The sequence below is a fragment of the Anarhichas minor genome, unplaced genomic scaffold (genome assembly GCF_050575085.1).
Source record: "Anarhichas minor isolate MPS153535 unplaced genomic scaffold, ASM5057508v1 ptg000004l, whole genome shotgun sequence".
Taxonomy (NCBI): Eukaryota; Metazoa; Chordata; class Actinopteri; order Perciformes; family Anarhichadidae; genus Anarhichas; species Anarhichas minor.
The window spans coordinates 3,621,873-3,634,678 of NW_027466450.1; the positions used below are offsets into that span (position 1 = coordinate 3,621,873).

Genomic DNA, 12,806 nt, shown 5'->3' on the forward strand with positions numbered 1-12,806 from the left:
AAAGCCTGACTCTGGAAAACGTACTGCGGTTGTTTAAAAAGGTACGAGACAAAGATTTAAGAAAGGCTTACATTGTTTTATTAAGTTAATAGAAGTAGAGAAAAATGTGTGTATGCATACAGTTACCCATTGAGTTTAGGTTTTCACCCCACCCGTGGACTTTTTCTAGTTTTAACATTGAATCACAGTGGATCTCATGTTTGTTTTTTAAACACGCTTTATTTTTTTGTGCAAGTAAAAATAAAAATGTAATCACTGTTGTAGCCAGTTGTATGAAGTGAAATGTTTATGTGTGTTTAATAAAAGTATTAAAATAAAGCCATTTGTGGCAAATGCAGGTGTATTTCATTTAATGTCCTGTCAAAAACATGAGGACCAGTGATTCACAGCCAGGGACTCTTCTCAGTCAGAGCTCAGCTCAGACCGATCATACAAATGAAACTATGGCATGACCATAACTCTAATTCACAAACATGTGATGTCCTCAGCTCCTAATTACCAGCAGGCATGTGAGACTGAAATGAAATTGTCTTTTATTTTCCAACAAGACAAACAATTACAGGAATTACACTAAAAACTAATGTTAATGTTCTCGTTAAAATCCAGACCTCAATGCAGTCCAGAGTTTGTGGCAAGACTCAAACAGAGCCTTAGCAGTTTCAAAAATCTGGGAGAATCTTTCATTGTTCGCATGTGTAAACCGATACAAACGTTGAGTCATGACTGTAATTGCTGCCAAAAGGAGCACACTTATGCAATCAAATATCTTCTGTTTTGTTTAAACGTTGACATCGTTTTGTTCTTTGCAGGAGATCCATTCTGATTTAATGGCGTAATACAAATAATAAAAAATCCACTGATGTGGTGAAAGCTTTCTTTAGGCACCGTATCTGTGTGAGTGTCTTTGTACGCGGTCATGTTCAAGAGTGCAGCAGGCCTGAGAGCCAGCCGTGGTCCAGTTTCTTCACCCCCCTCAGCTCCCTGACCTGGGCTTTTGTCAGAGGGGGGGCTGCCGACTCTGCTGACTGAGCTCCCGGTAACGCCTGCTCTGGTCTCGAGGTGCTGGATTCCATTTCCCCCTCGGAATCCTCTTCCTCTTTTTCGCTCTCCATTTCCTCCTCTGCGTGTTTGTTTTCCTCTCTGAGGCCACGAGAACAAACATGGGAAAAAAAGAGAGAAAAAAAGGTCAACGTGACTTGGTAAACGAGGGACTTAAGTTGCTGAATCATGCACAGCCTGAATTCCATCAGCGTTGTGCCAACTCACGCCGACAGTGAAGTAAGACTACTGACCTGGCGTCGGTAACGGAGACGAGTAGAGACTCTACAAACATTGAACAGAGGAAAGAGGTCGAGGGCAAAACGTGGGCCGGGGTCTGCAGAAGCTGTCGAGAAGAAGAAAAAAGAAGATTTAACGCACAACAAACTGATTCATCAAAATATTTGAAACTCTGATAAGTCAATGTCACAAACACAAGAAGTGGACATAACCCATGTCTGAACTACCGACCTCTTTGATAGCAAGAGAGCCCTGAGGCAGAGGAGTCCTCTCGGCAGACGGGCTGCCGCTCAGTGTGTCTGGATTTTCCTGTTTCCGGTGTTTCCCCAGCAACAGGTAGAACGGTGTCATGGCAACACTGTCATCGATCACGAGCTTGAAGGTGAGGGGGTGGAAATAACTCAGGTTATTTAAAAAAAATAGGTCAACAGTTTGAAGAGGTGAAGAGATCCAGTAAAGCCGAGTCAGACAAAGATACGTGTTTAGATACGTTATGAGAGAACAGGACTTGTAAACAAGAACTTTATGGAGTTTAGCAGCTTCAGTAACTTTCAATAAGTAATGAACAAGCTCTTCACCATTACACTGGGTTAACGGCACAGTTTTCCTAGTCTTAGTTTTGCCATGTTCAGACTGCCAAGCATGACTCCAAACATGCTCGGTGGGCAACATCCTGAGGTTCTGAGTAGCGGCATGAAAACATGTGAAACCCTCTGATGCAGAGTGAGGGGGTGATGCAGAGTGAGGGGGTGATGCAGAGTGAGGGGGTGATGCACCCTAACCCCATCAGGAGTTTTTGGGGCCAATCACTGGACTGGTGTGAGCACCGCGTGTTTAGCGCCGCGTGGAGAAACCGGCTCGCGTGTTTTCTAGTCATGTGATCGGCTCTTCTGATTGGTCTTTGCAGAGACAATCGATCGGGGCGTACAGAAACGCTCAGGTGGGCCGTACCTGTTTGCTGGACGCCATCAGTCGGTCTTCCTCCGCCTTAGTGGTGAATGTCATGAGGTCCTGTAGAGGAGAGAGAGCACAGCAGCCAATACTGTTAACACGATAACAGCACACAGAAGGAGTCATTGGGGAAAAAGGGTAACTAAAATGACATAATAGCCACGATGTTCAGGTCGCATAAACATGTTACTGAGAAGACACAGAACCTGAAGATTTATCTAGAACACGTATCTAATAGAGTGCTTATCTTGGTGTACCATGTACTGAGTGAGGAAGTACAGCTGGGAGCGGTTGAGCCACTGGCTGCTCTCCTCACAGCTCTCCAGCATCTCCTCCCTCGGGGCAAACACGGCACGAGTAACCTTCCCCGAGCACACGGCCTTGAGGGAAAACACGGGCCGAGGCTCGCTGGGCTTAAACACAAACACTGAGAACAGAAAACAGAGAAATCATCACAATGGTTATATTCATGTCTACAGAGCCCTGGCAGACCGACAACAGACCGTTTAATAACTCGGATATTATATTTATTCTACATGAACCAATGAAATATATCGACAGGTATTGAATGGACTGGCATGAAATTTGGGCCGGACGTTCATCGTACCCAGAGGATAAACCCTACGGACTTCAGCTCCACCATGTTATGGTTTTAACTAATAAGTCTCAAAAGTTGTTGGATGGATTGCCACACACTCATGTTCCCCACAGAATAAACTGTTTAAATATACACAGACTGAAAGTCAATTTGGTTACATTTTTCAGATGTGATCTTTAAGACTACCTCTGACACGGTTACTTGCCAGTCAGCTCAGATTTGTGTTGTGTCAAATATTCAGGTATCATTTAAATGGTTTCTGTGGGTTTAAAATTTGATTTGAAAGAAAACATTGAGTTTCAACATTTCCAAGTTGTAAGCACATGGGAACCAGTTTAAAGCTCACAGTCTGTGTGTCCAGCCTGACAGCAGAAGGCCGCCATGTTCTCAGTGAGGGGGTCGTTCAGCAGCAGGCTGACGTCCATCGAGGTGCTCCACTCCACTGCCAGAGAGGACAGGAGACAGGAAGGAGGCAACAGAGAAGCATCATTAGATATGTACAAAACTAAAAATAAACTCGTGCATTCAGCTGATCATCTTGCATTCTCGACATGTCCACATACGTGAGCAGGTGAGGAGGTTCCAGCAGCAGAGCAGGTGGTTGGCGGTGGTTCCCAGCAGGTACTTGGAGCAGCTTAGTCGCCCAAAGCAAAGATTCCTGGTGGAGAATAAAAAAAGTTTTTTTTTTTCTCCTTCCCCCCTGTGACTATAAAGAAGTGCACCCCCCCCTCCCCCCCCTCCAACCAGCTAGCTTCTCAACACCACACATATTTCACAGGATTAGCTTTTGAGGAGTTTTTCCGCTTTGGGGGCAAATGGGAACACGCAAGCCGGGTCTGAACACCCACCAAGAACTAAAGACACAAAATGTGTGTCTGGCAGACAAGTCAATAACGGCCGCTTTCAGACTTTAAAGTGCTGCCTTCTTCTACACATCATTCAGAGGGAGTTTATGACATTCATATGTTAAAATATTCATTAGTTTCTGGATAAAATAAACACGTTTGTTAGGTGAATTGTGCCTATTTTAACCCTTTGAAAAAAAAAAAAAAAAAAGCAAATAAGAAAATTGTGGAAAAAAGTGATTAATTCCTCAAGTTACAAGTTAAGAGTCCAGTGTCGGTGAGTTTGGAGGTTAAGTGAGCGCTACTCATCCATAGGTGGTAGTTATGCACTGTAAGGGGAACCAGGCAGCTGTCAAAACAGCTGACTATTCACATTCTATTTTCCTCTCCCACCAACTTTCAAGTCTTATTACGCTCAAATTCCCTTTCAGCAGCAAATATCTGCTCATTTGAAGAGTTCATCTGTTACGCATCGTTAGTTCAGACAACTTTACGTTCCTAAAAGAGCACAGAACCATTAACTACTAATTACCAAGAGACCTTTTCTAGCATCTCGTTGTGATGACTAATGGCTTTAAAAGGTTTCCCTCAGCTGGTTCCTGTATTCTAAGATAAGTTACAAGTCATCGCTCAGTTTGTCTTGTAAATATGCTTAAGGCTGACTCAGTGCTTTGCTCTCGGAATATTTCAGAAAAGTGGGACAGAAACTAACAATGCTAGTTTTGTGTCCTCGGTGACCCGAGGGCCCCCTTCTTGAGGGGGGGTGGGGGTGGGGGGGGGCATCTGCCAACATTTCTGAGACTCGAGCAACGTTGTGTAACTGCAGCCTTGTTCCTGTGTTTCACAGGCTGTAACATCTGCTGTGAGAAACGAGGCTCTGGACTTCTGCCAGTGTGGTAAAAAGGTAATTTAACTGTTCAACAACGTCCACCGCCGAGGAGCCTTTTAGAAACTCTAAAACAGCTGGTTGCTTAGTGAATGTGTGTGTGTGTGTGTGTGTGTGTGCACGCTGTCACTTGTACGTCCGTTTTCCCCTGAACGTGTGCCCAGTCTGCGCTTACTGGGGACGGACAAAATAAACGGTTTGCAATACAGCCTCTCTACAACCGATATTAGGCAATAGACAAGTGCACCCCGTGACCATTGTGAAGTCACTCTTTGGTTCAGTGATGTTGAGAGCTTTCGTTTGACAACTGGCCCTCTTTGTTAAAGCAGTTACTCCTGCGTTTGGCATGTCTTTTTTTCTTTCTTTTCCAATTTACAGATTTAACGATGACATAATTGTAACTGAGCCAGTGACCTCTGTCATATACCTCTGTCAAGTCATTCCATTGCTTTTAGACACTAAATAAGATAACTGCTTAATTTCCCTTTATTTGAGGATGTGTTATATTTATGCTGTGCCTTTCTTTACAGACATCTGCTTTAATGTTGTTGTCTGCCTTCTTTTTTTGGTCGCTGTCTTTTAAATGTGTCACAATACTGATTCATTAAATTAAAAATAAGAGGACAGCATCCGAGTTACGGGTATACAGCGTTCCCCTCCTTTCATCCACCTGCACTGCAGATGAAAACTATCTGTTTAGCTAAACAAACACCTCTAAACATTGTGAGCTCATACAGGATAAGGCTGGAGGGGATCTTTAAGTACAGCAAACAAACTGTTCAGCACTACAAGTATTGAGTGCAGGTTTATGCGCTGACCTGATGGCTTTGGGCGGCTGGGACAGAGTCGCCAGCAGCTCCCAGGAAGCCGGGCTCCACACGGTCACCACCTCCCGAAAGCTGACGGCCAGCAGAGAACCATCGGCTGAGAAACAGCAGCACTCCGGCACCAGGCCGTGATAGGCTCCGACGAAATCACATGACCAGGAAGGACCTTCATCTGCGGGCACGTTCAAGAGGACGGGAAACACAGAACGCAAAAAATAAATAAATCCTGGTCGTACACTTTGGATTTAAGCATCACATGCATGCCACCGATGGACATCATGATATTGAGTTTAGATATTTTAGGAGGCATTTAAACTAAAGTATTGCATATTTTCAACTTTTAATTGTGTTAATTTTGCCTGGTAGCTACATAGAATTAAGGGTAATGTATACATTCGGCTTACAGCTCCTTGCTTAAGTATTTGTTTTAAAAAAAATGGCAGATTTTTCCTTCAAATAAAAAAGGTCAAATAAAGTGATAAATGTTATTTTTTTTACACATAGCTCTTGGAGATGCAAACCAAGAATTAGAAGTCACAGTCTATGACACTAAAGAAGGACAGCGAGTTCAAGAGAGCACGGTAAATATTACCACACTAGCTGATCAGCTGAACTCTGCATTCTGGCCGCTTACCCTCTGCGTGGGCTGATCTGGGCAGCTGCCAGGCTTTGAAGTGTCCGTCCTTGCTGGCGGAGACCAGCATGGTGGTCTGGCTGTCGGTGGCCTGGCAAAAGCACATGGCCGTAATCCGGGCCTCGTGTGGGGCCGAGACGGTGGTGTTCAGCACAAAACTGCAGGTGATGCAAGTCGGCATGTTACAGGGTTGTGGGTAAGGGAAAGAAATAAACTATCAGCACGAAACTACTGCTCGTGTTCTTGGAAGAGAAACTACGGGACAATATACAGTGGTGAAGTTTTTATAATCCAAAATAATCTTTCCACAGCAGCTTTACAATCTTGAAAACATTGAAACTCCAGCATGTCTCACAGCGAGTTCAGATGATCTATTTTATATGTACCTCTGTGTTTGCTCGTCAAATGCCCACAGCTTCAAGTTGAGCTCCAGCTCAGCAGCTTTCTGTTTTCTTTCTTCCACCGTTGCCATCCAGTTGCCAGAGGCATCAAAATCCACCATGACCACCTCAAACTGCTCCAGGCCCAACTCATGAATGTGCTCCTGCTGCACTATGTCCAGCTGTGGGAAACACAGAAGACAGATTTTAAGTTGATGACAGTATGGTTAAGTGAGCTGTTTGTAGTGAAAATACCTTGTCTCCTAGTACTCATAACCACTTCTATGCAGTTTAATGTGCTGTAATAGCACATTATGTCCATTGAAGCTGCAAACCTGGTCCACAAACTCCCCCGCTCTGGCTTATATGTGCCATCTTTGGCTCAGTTTCTACAGCAGAGTGCTTACGTTGTACAGCAGTTTGTCTCTCTGGAGGGAGTAAAACTGCAGGTGGCCTGGTTTCCCGTTCAGCACCAAGGATTTGCTGCGTGGGTCCACCACCAAGTCTGTCTTGACACTTTCTCCTGCACCACGAGAAAAAAATAAAAATAGAGCACAGAGTAACCTAGCAGATCCAAATCTAGTTTCATGCATTAATATTAAGATCTTCCTTCAAAGCGAGATGGTTTTCCAGGAACTGTGAAGGTTGTTTATTATAGATACGTTCATTATCTCGGAGCACATACAGCATGTTTATGGATCTACGTGCTGTTGCCACCTACAGTGTGTACTCACCTTTGACCAGGCCCTGAATGACAGCTGACACTTTAACACAACTCTGGATGATCGTAATCTCTAAAACAAGAAGAGACAGAAACCAGTTACGATAGCCTTCCCTTCATACTGAATACCGGAAGCAATTCTATTTACACATTTCACAGAGTTGCCTTTCTCAACTCTCCGACGTGAGCTCTTCGGAGCAAAGTGCGCCGTCAATTGTAAAGCATGCAGAGTTCAAATCAAGCGGCTACCATAGCGCACTGATGCTGCAGTGCCGCTAGACGCTGGCTTCAGAAGTGTTACATGCACAACTATGTCCACTATTACAGTCATTTCTGCACATCTTGTTGCTCGTTGGGCTTCACAGGTAGCAGCTTCTTACTGTTGTCACTGTGTGAGGTACAGAACAGAGCCCCATCGGGTGAGACGGCGATGTGTGTGATGGCAGCACCCAAGCGGGGCAGGAAGTCCCGCTGGCTCTCTTGGTTGTATTGCCACTGGACGAGCACCGACTCCAAGCCTCCGCTCAACAGGTTGGTGCCTGGTGAGACAAAGCCGAAGTAGATACAGAGGCAGGAACAGGGCGGGGATGCATTTTTATTTTAAAAAAAGCGACAAATGAGGGGTGAACTGTCCCTTTAAAGCTAAACAAATCCTGAGCCAATTTGGTTGTTTCTAGCTGAAAATATGTACCTTCTGGTGTGAAGCACAAGGAGCTGACAGCATTGTGGTGCCAGTGCAGGGTGGAGTATGTGTACTCCTTTTTGTGGTTGAAGTTTCTCCTGAAAGGATAAACGGTAATGTAAGAGAGAAGAATGACACGCTACAACCAGTCGGTTCATCCTTAAGTCCAGGTGGACGTTTGGCCCAAATTTGGAGGGATTCCATACAGGTGTTCACGAGAATGGACCGGACAGACAGACGTACGGACCGACAAACCCGAAAGCATAATCCCTTCGGCCAAAAAAAGCTTCTCTGCTACATTCCAGGCGGCAACCTCCGGTTCTGAAAGGTGAGGCCAATGCGGAAGTGCCTTAAACTTGATTTATTACCTCAGTAAACATTTCTTGTAAACATAAGTTTATTGTCTCAATTGTTAGTTTTAAGACATCTTCAATACAGCACGATGTTTACTTCGTAAATTATGGTACCGTTAAAAATAGACCATAAAGCAGAGTATGGCTTTAGGGCGGGGCTACCATGTGATTGACAGGTTGCTTCCATGGGGTTGTCCGGTCTGGGAGTTGTCCGTGTTTTTCGTCGTGGAAATTTAACCCTTTCACGGTGCGTTTTCAGTTCAGGAAAGTTAATTGTAACTTTTTTTAAGTCGCTACAAATGTCTTATTCAACTTTGGGTTGTTCTTAGCTCCACCCTCGTGTCACTCCAGGTTGCAAAAAAACAAGATCACAAAAGGCCAAAAACCAAGATGGCGACAGCCAAATGCAGAACTCAAGGCTTCAAAACCCGAGTCAACAAAACCATTGTGTGACGTCAAGGTGAATACATCCACTTCTTATATAGAGGCTATGCTACATTCATACACTATACAAACACAGAGCTGCATAGACCTAAAACATTTGAATAATTAAGGAAATATTGTCGATTGATGCGAGTGTATATGCGTTAAGGCCATCTTGTTACTACACTCACCACAAGCGAATCTTGCCATCTTCATGCCCGGTGGCAATGCAGTCATCTTTAGGGTGACAGGCAATGCAGGTGAATGTGTTTTTGCCTCCCTTGTTGTTGTCTTCTTTGAGGGGAAACCTATTGACCACCACACAAGGACAGATATGCGGCGTTATTGAACATCCTCGTGGCTTTGTAAACATCATGGGTTTCATGATTCATGACCGTTATCACGTATGACGACTTTCCTTCTGATCTCTCCATCTAAAGCTGTGAATGGTTGTGGGTTTTACGTGACAATTTGTGGTGATCATCTTTAATTCATTTTCCGTCTTCAATAAAATAATCTCCACACCTCGCACCTGAAGCACCTCACACCGTGGCTCACCTGTATGACTTCTGCTTCTTGAAGAAGTAGACCTGCAGATGCAAGTCTTTAGCTGAAGCAATATATTCCCCCTGTGAGAAGGATAACATCTGGTTATTAACACATTAATGCAGGAAGGATCTGTTCTTGAGTAAATACTGGCGTCTATTTGAAGCGGGGTGTTCATCATAATTGTAAATGGTATATATCCAATACAAAAAAATATTAATAATGATCTGAATTTCATACGATAGTGATTCATTTTATGCTTCCACCGGGGGCTTTATTCAAGTTTTTGAAAACAGACAATTTTAGATCATAGTCAAAAATATATGTTTCCTATATAATTGTATTTTGCCACAGCAGAAAAGTCTAATTAAGTCAACAAGCTTTCAGACCAATAGCCCTTTGAGGTGTCAATAAGTGGGGAATATCACTTTCGGGTATGTAACTGTTGCAGATGGTGTGTTGGTGAATGTACCCCTCTGCCGAAGACAGTGGCTCGTGGGTTGGAACTGACGTCCCCGAGCACAGCAGAAAGTTCTCCGGCCTCCACCAGCTGTTCTCCACTCTGCGGAAGATGTAGGGCAACCAGCTGGAACAGCTCTGCACACACACACACACACACACACACACACACACACACACACACAGTCAAACATCTGCCAGCTACACATTCTTACCCAGTGACCTCTTACCCAAATTCTACTTCACATGTTAAAGCCCCTTTGAGAAAAATGTGACATTTTTTGGTGACTAGCGACTCCTAGTGGATGCACCAGAAAACAGATCCTGTAAAAGACAGCAATGCATGTGGATACACTGATGCACATCCAGGTCTGACCCGCCGACACTGGAATTGATGTGCTGAAAGAAACACGTGGACTGCACCCGTCTTCACCCAGACTGTCTAATTCGTCTACAGAGTATTCTACGTAATCTACGACACATCTCAGTACGGCAAACTCTGGGCAGATTTATTCAGAAATTACATTTTTTGCCACTAAAAGCAACAAAAGAAAACTTTACATTTAAATAACAGGGTGCTGTAAGTAGTGGTGTGAAACTTCATATAGACAGCTACCTCTCCAGCTAGCCTGGTTCTGCAGTTTGGTACCACTTCAGCATCATTATTGATCGCTCTCCTCTTTTCTTTCAATAACAGAACAGACAATAAACTGTACAATTAACCCAAATAGTGAACGCAACAATTGCAGAATGTTGTATTAAACAAAAAGAAGAGCAATTTGGTTTCATTCTGAGCTGATTATTTTTTAGTTTTCTTCACAGAAATTAATGAAATGCTGAGAGATAGGTCAACTGTATATTATAATTTAAAAGTTCTCCTCGTAACCTCCCATGAAGCTTTGGCCCCCAGGCTGGTAACCAGTGGTCTAATGGATGATGACAGATTAGGCATCACACCCAGGCAACGATCAGCATTAGAAAATATGTCAAACCTACCAGATCTTTTGTCACTTGCTGCGGGAGTAACGATAAAGATGACTCCTTCATGGTTTGCAGATGCGTAGACGGAGTAAACCGGGTATCCAATGACGTAAGTCTGGAAGAGATCACACAGTTGTCACACATGACTGTCAGACATCAGAGAAAACAACACCGGCTCTTTGTGAAACGGATCTGAGCCCACTCTTCCTTCACTACACTCAGCAGGGGGGCATAAATATACAGGTACTGTGACAGCTCGCCACTCTCCACCATAGACACCTTGTTCGCTCTGCTGTTGAATTAACTTATATCGTGTAAATACTTTAAGTGCATAGAGTTGAAAAAAACACAATCAAAAGTGTGCTATAAAATAGATAGATGTATACTTTATTCATCCCCAGGGGGAAATTTGTTAAATTGATGGTGACTTCATTATTAAAAAAGTGGAAGGGCAAGTGGAAGTGGACACAGACTGCAAAAACTGGAGCAGAAAAACATGACAAGAATCAAGCTGTACCTTAATGAGGATGCCATCTGTGAAGTCCCAAAGCCTGACAGTGCCATCTACTGAGGAAGAGTAGACCTGCAACAAAACAGAAATGCATCATCAGGAGAAGAAGTGAAAATGTCAAATAATGAAATGTAATAAATCATTATACAAGCAGCAACTACACATGTCCCATATGTTAATGCTTTTAAATAAGCTTCATTAAAGGAAATGTTTTACCCCAAACTCAAAGAAAGAAAACAACACATACTCCATGTCACAGCACGATCTATCCGTCCAGGATATACTGGGGTTTGAAGATCGTAGCATGAATATGTGCATTGGCATAGATATTATGAATATGTAGCTGATCCCCAAAAATAACATCTGACATCCTGAACAGAGGCAGACTTCATAACATCTACAGATCATTTGATGTAGATGTCCTTCTCTACAGATGGATCCAAACAATGTATTAGTGCTGAAAAGATTAGTCCATTTATCAATAAGACAATCAACTGAAATATTGTTTTTGATAATAGATTCACAAGCAAGCAAAAGGACACTGGCTGCTTCCAGCTTCATAGAATTGTAAATGTTGTTTTGGTTTTGGACCATCACTCAGACAAAGTGAACTTTCTGGAGAAGTCAGCTCTAGGAAATTGTGATTAGCATTTTTTATGCATTTCATGACAACAATGTATAAGTCAGGAATCGGCAGACAAAGTTAACTGTACTTTTATTTGAGTTAAGTCAGGGCTGCACTCTTCCCCTCCCCGTTAACAGACAGTGTGGTGAGAGGACTGTACCTGCAGGTGGTTGGAGGGTTTGAGCAGCACACCGGTCACCAGGTCGGTGTGTCCCCGCAGGTCGTGGACACATTCCTCCGTGGAGGTGCTGAACACCTTCACGCTCTCTCCTGAGGCGCATAGCAGGAGCCTGCAAGCAACACAAGCCACAGCTTTCACACGAGGACTTAAACGTTTAGGGGCCAAACGGTGATACGTGTGTAATTTAAGTCACCGTTACACAACACTGACAGAGTGTCGGTGAGACGAGATCGTGATACTTTGTAAACAGCGGCAGCAACATCAACGGTTGGTTTAAGCAGCTTATATTGCTAATGCTAACGGCTAGCACCGGCTTCAGCTTTGTGGCCAATAAAAACGTGTAGAAACGCGACAGAGTCTTCCAACGAATAGTAAACTTCATCGGACAGAAACCACTCACTTACTTTGAATCGTTGGTTATGACAGGCTCCCTGGAGTTTATTTTACTGCCACCTCGGTGAACCACGCGGATATCCCCGTGTTCAACCATGTTTTTACAAAATTCAACTTTAACCTCTGACCGCTGCCTCTTCTTCTTTATGGTTACTCACCGGTCGGCGTCACTGTTTATAGGCGCTTTACTGCCACCTGCTGGAGTGTGGTAGTTACTATACAACTACAATAAAGCCATTTCATTATCCCTGCTAAACATGGTTATCTTAAGGTTTTACTCTTTGCAGGACACGTGTATGCTAAAGAGGCGCAACACAGTTTCCGATAACGTTAAAGCGGTATTTGACATTACTGCTGCTGTATGGTGCACAAGATAAATACAGTTAAGAGTTACAGTGGTAGAGACGGATTGAAACAGTGCTTAGAGTTCTCTCATACACACTTTGTCTATATATACCATATAAGATGCTTCTCTTTGACACTCGAGAGGATGACACATTTGCTGTTCAATTCATAATGTCTAATTTCATTG

At 43.5% G+C, this 12,806-nt stretch overlaps 1 protein-coding gene across 1 annotated transcript; it reads right to left on the reverse strand.

Moving 5' to 3' along the window:
* Nucleotides 1-516: 516 nt before the first annotated feature.
* wdr75 (WD repeat domain 75) lies at nt 517-12,403 on the reverse strand. The gene is made up of 21 exons (XM_076106708.1): nt 12,286-12,403; nt 11,861-11,990; nt 11,082-11,147; nt 10,580-10,679; nt 9,597-9,721; nt 9,137-9,207; nt 8,770-8,886; nt 7,812-7,900; nt 7,501-7,659; nt 7,134-7,193; nt 6,807-6,922; nt 6,406-6,581; nt 6,020-6,177; nt 5,377-5,557; nt 3,391-3,485; nt 3,174-3,269; nt 2,487-2,656; nt 2,230-2,289; nt 1,510-1,653; nt 1,293-1,384; nt 517-1,140 (listed from the first exon to the last, which is right to left on the reverse strand). Exons 1-21 carry the CDS (start codon nt 12,369-12,371, stop codon nt 921-923), a joined length of 2,511 nt encoding a protein of 836 aa, XP_075962823.1. The 5' UTR covers nt 12,372-12,403; the 3' UTR covers nt 517-920.
* Between the last annotated feature and the right edge of the window lie 403 nt (nt 12,404-12,806).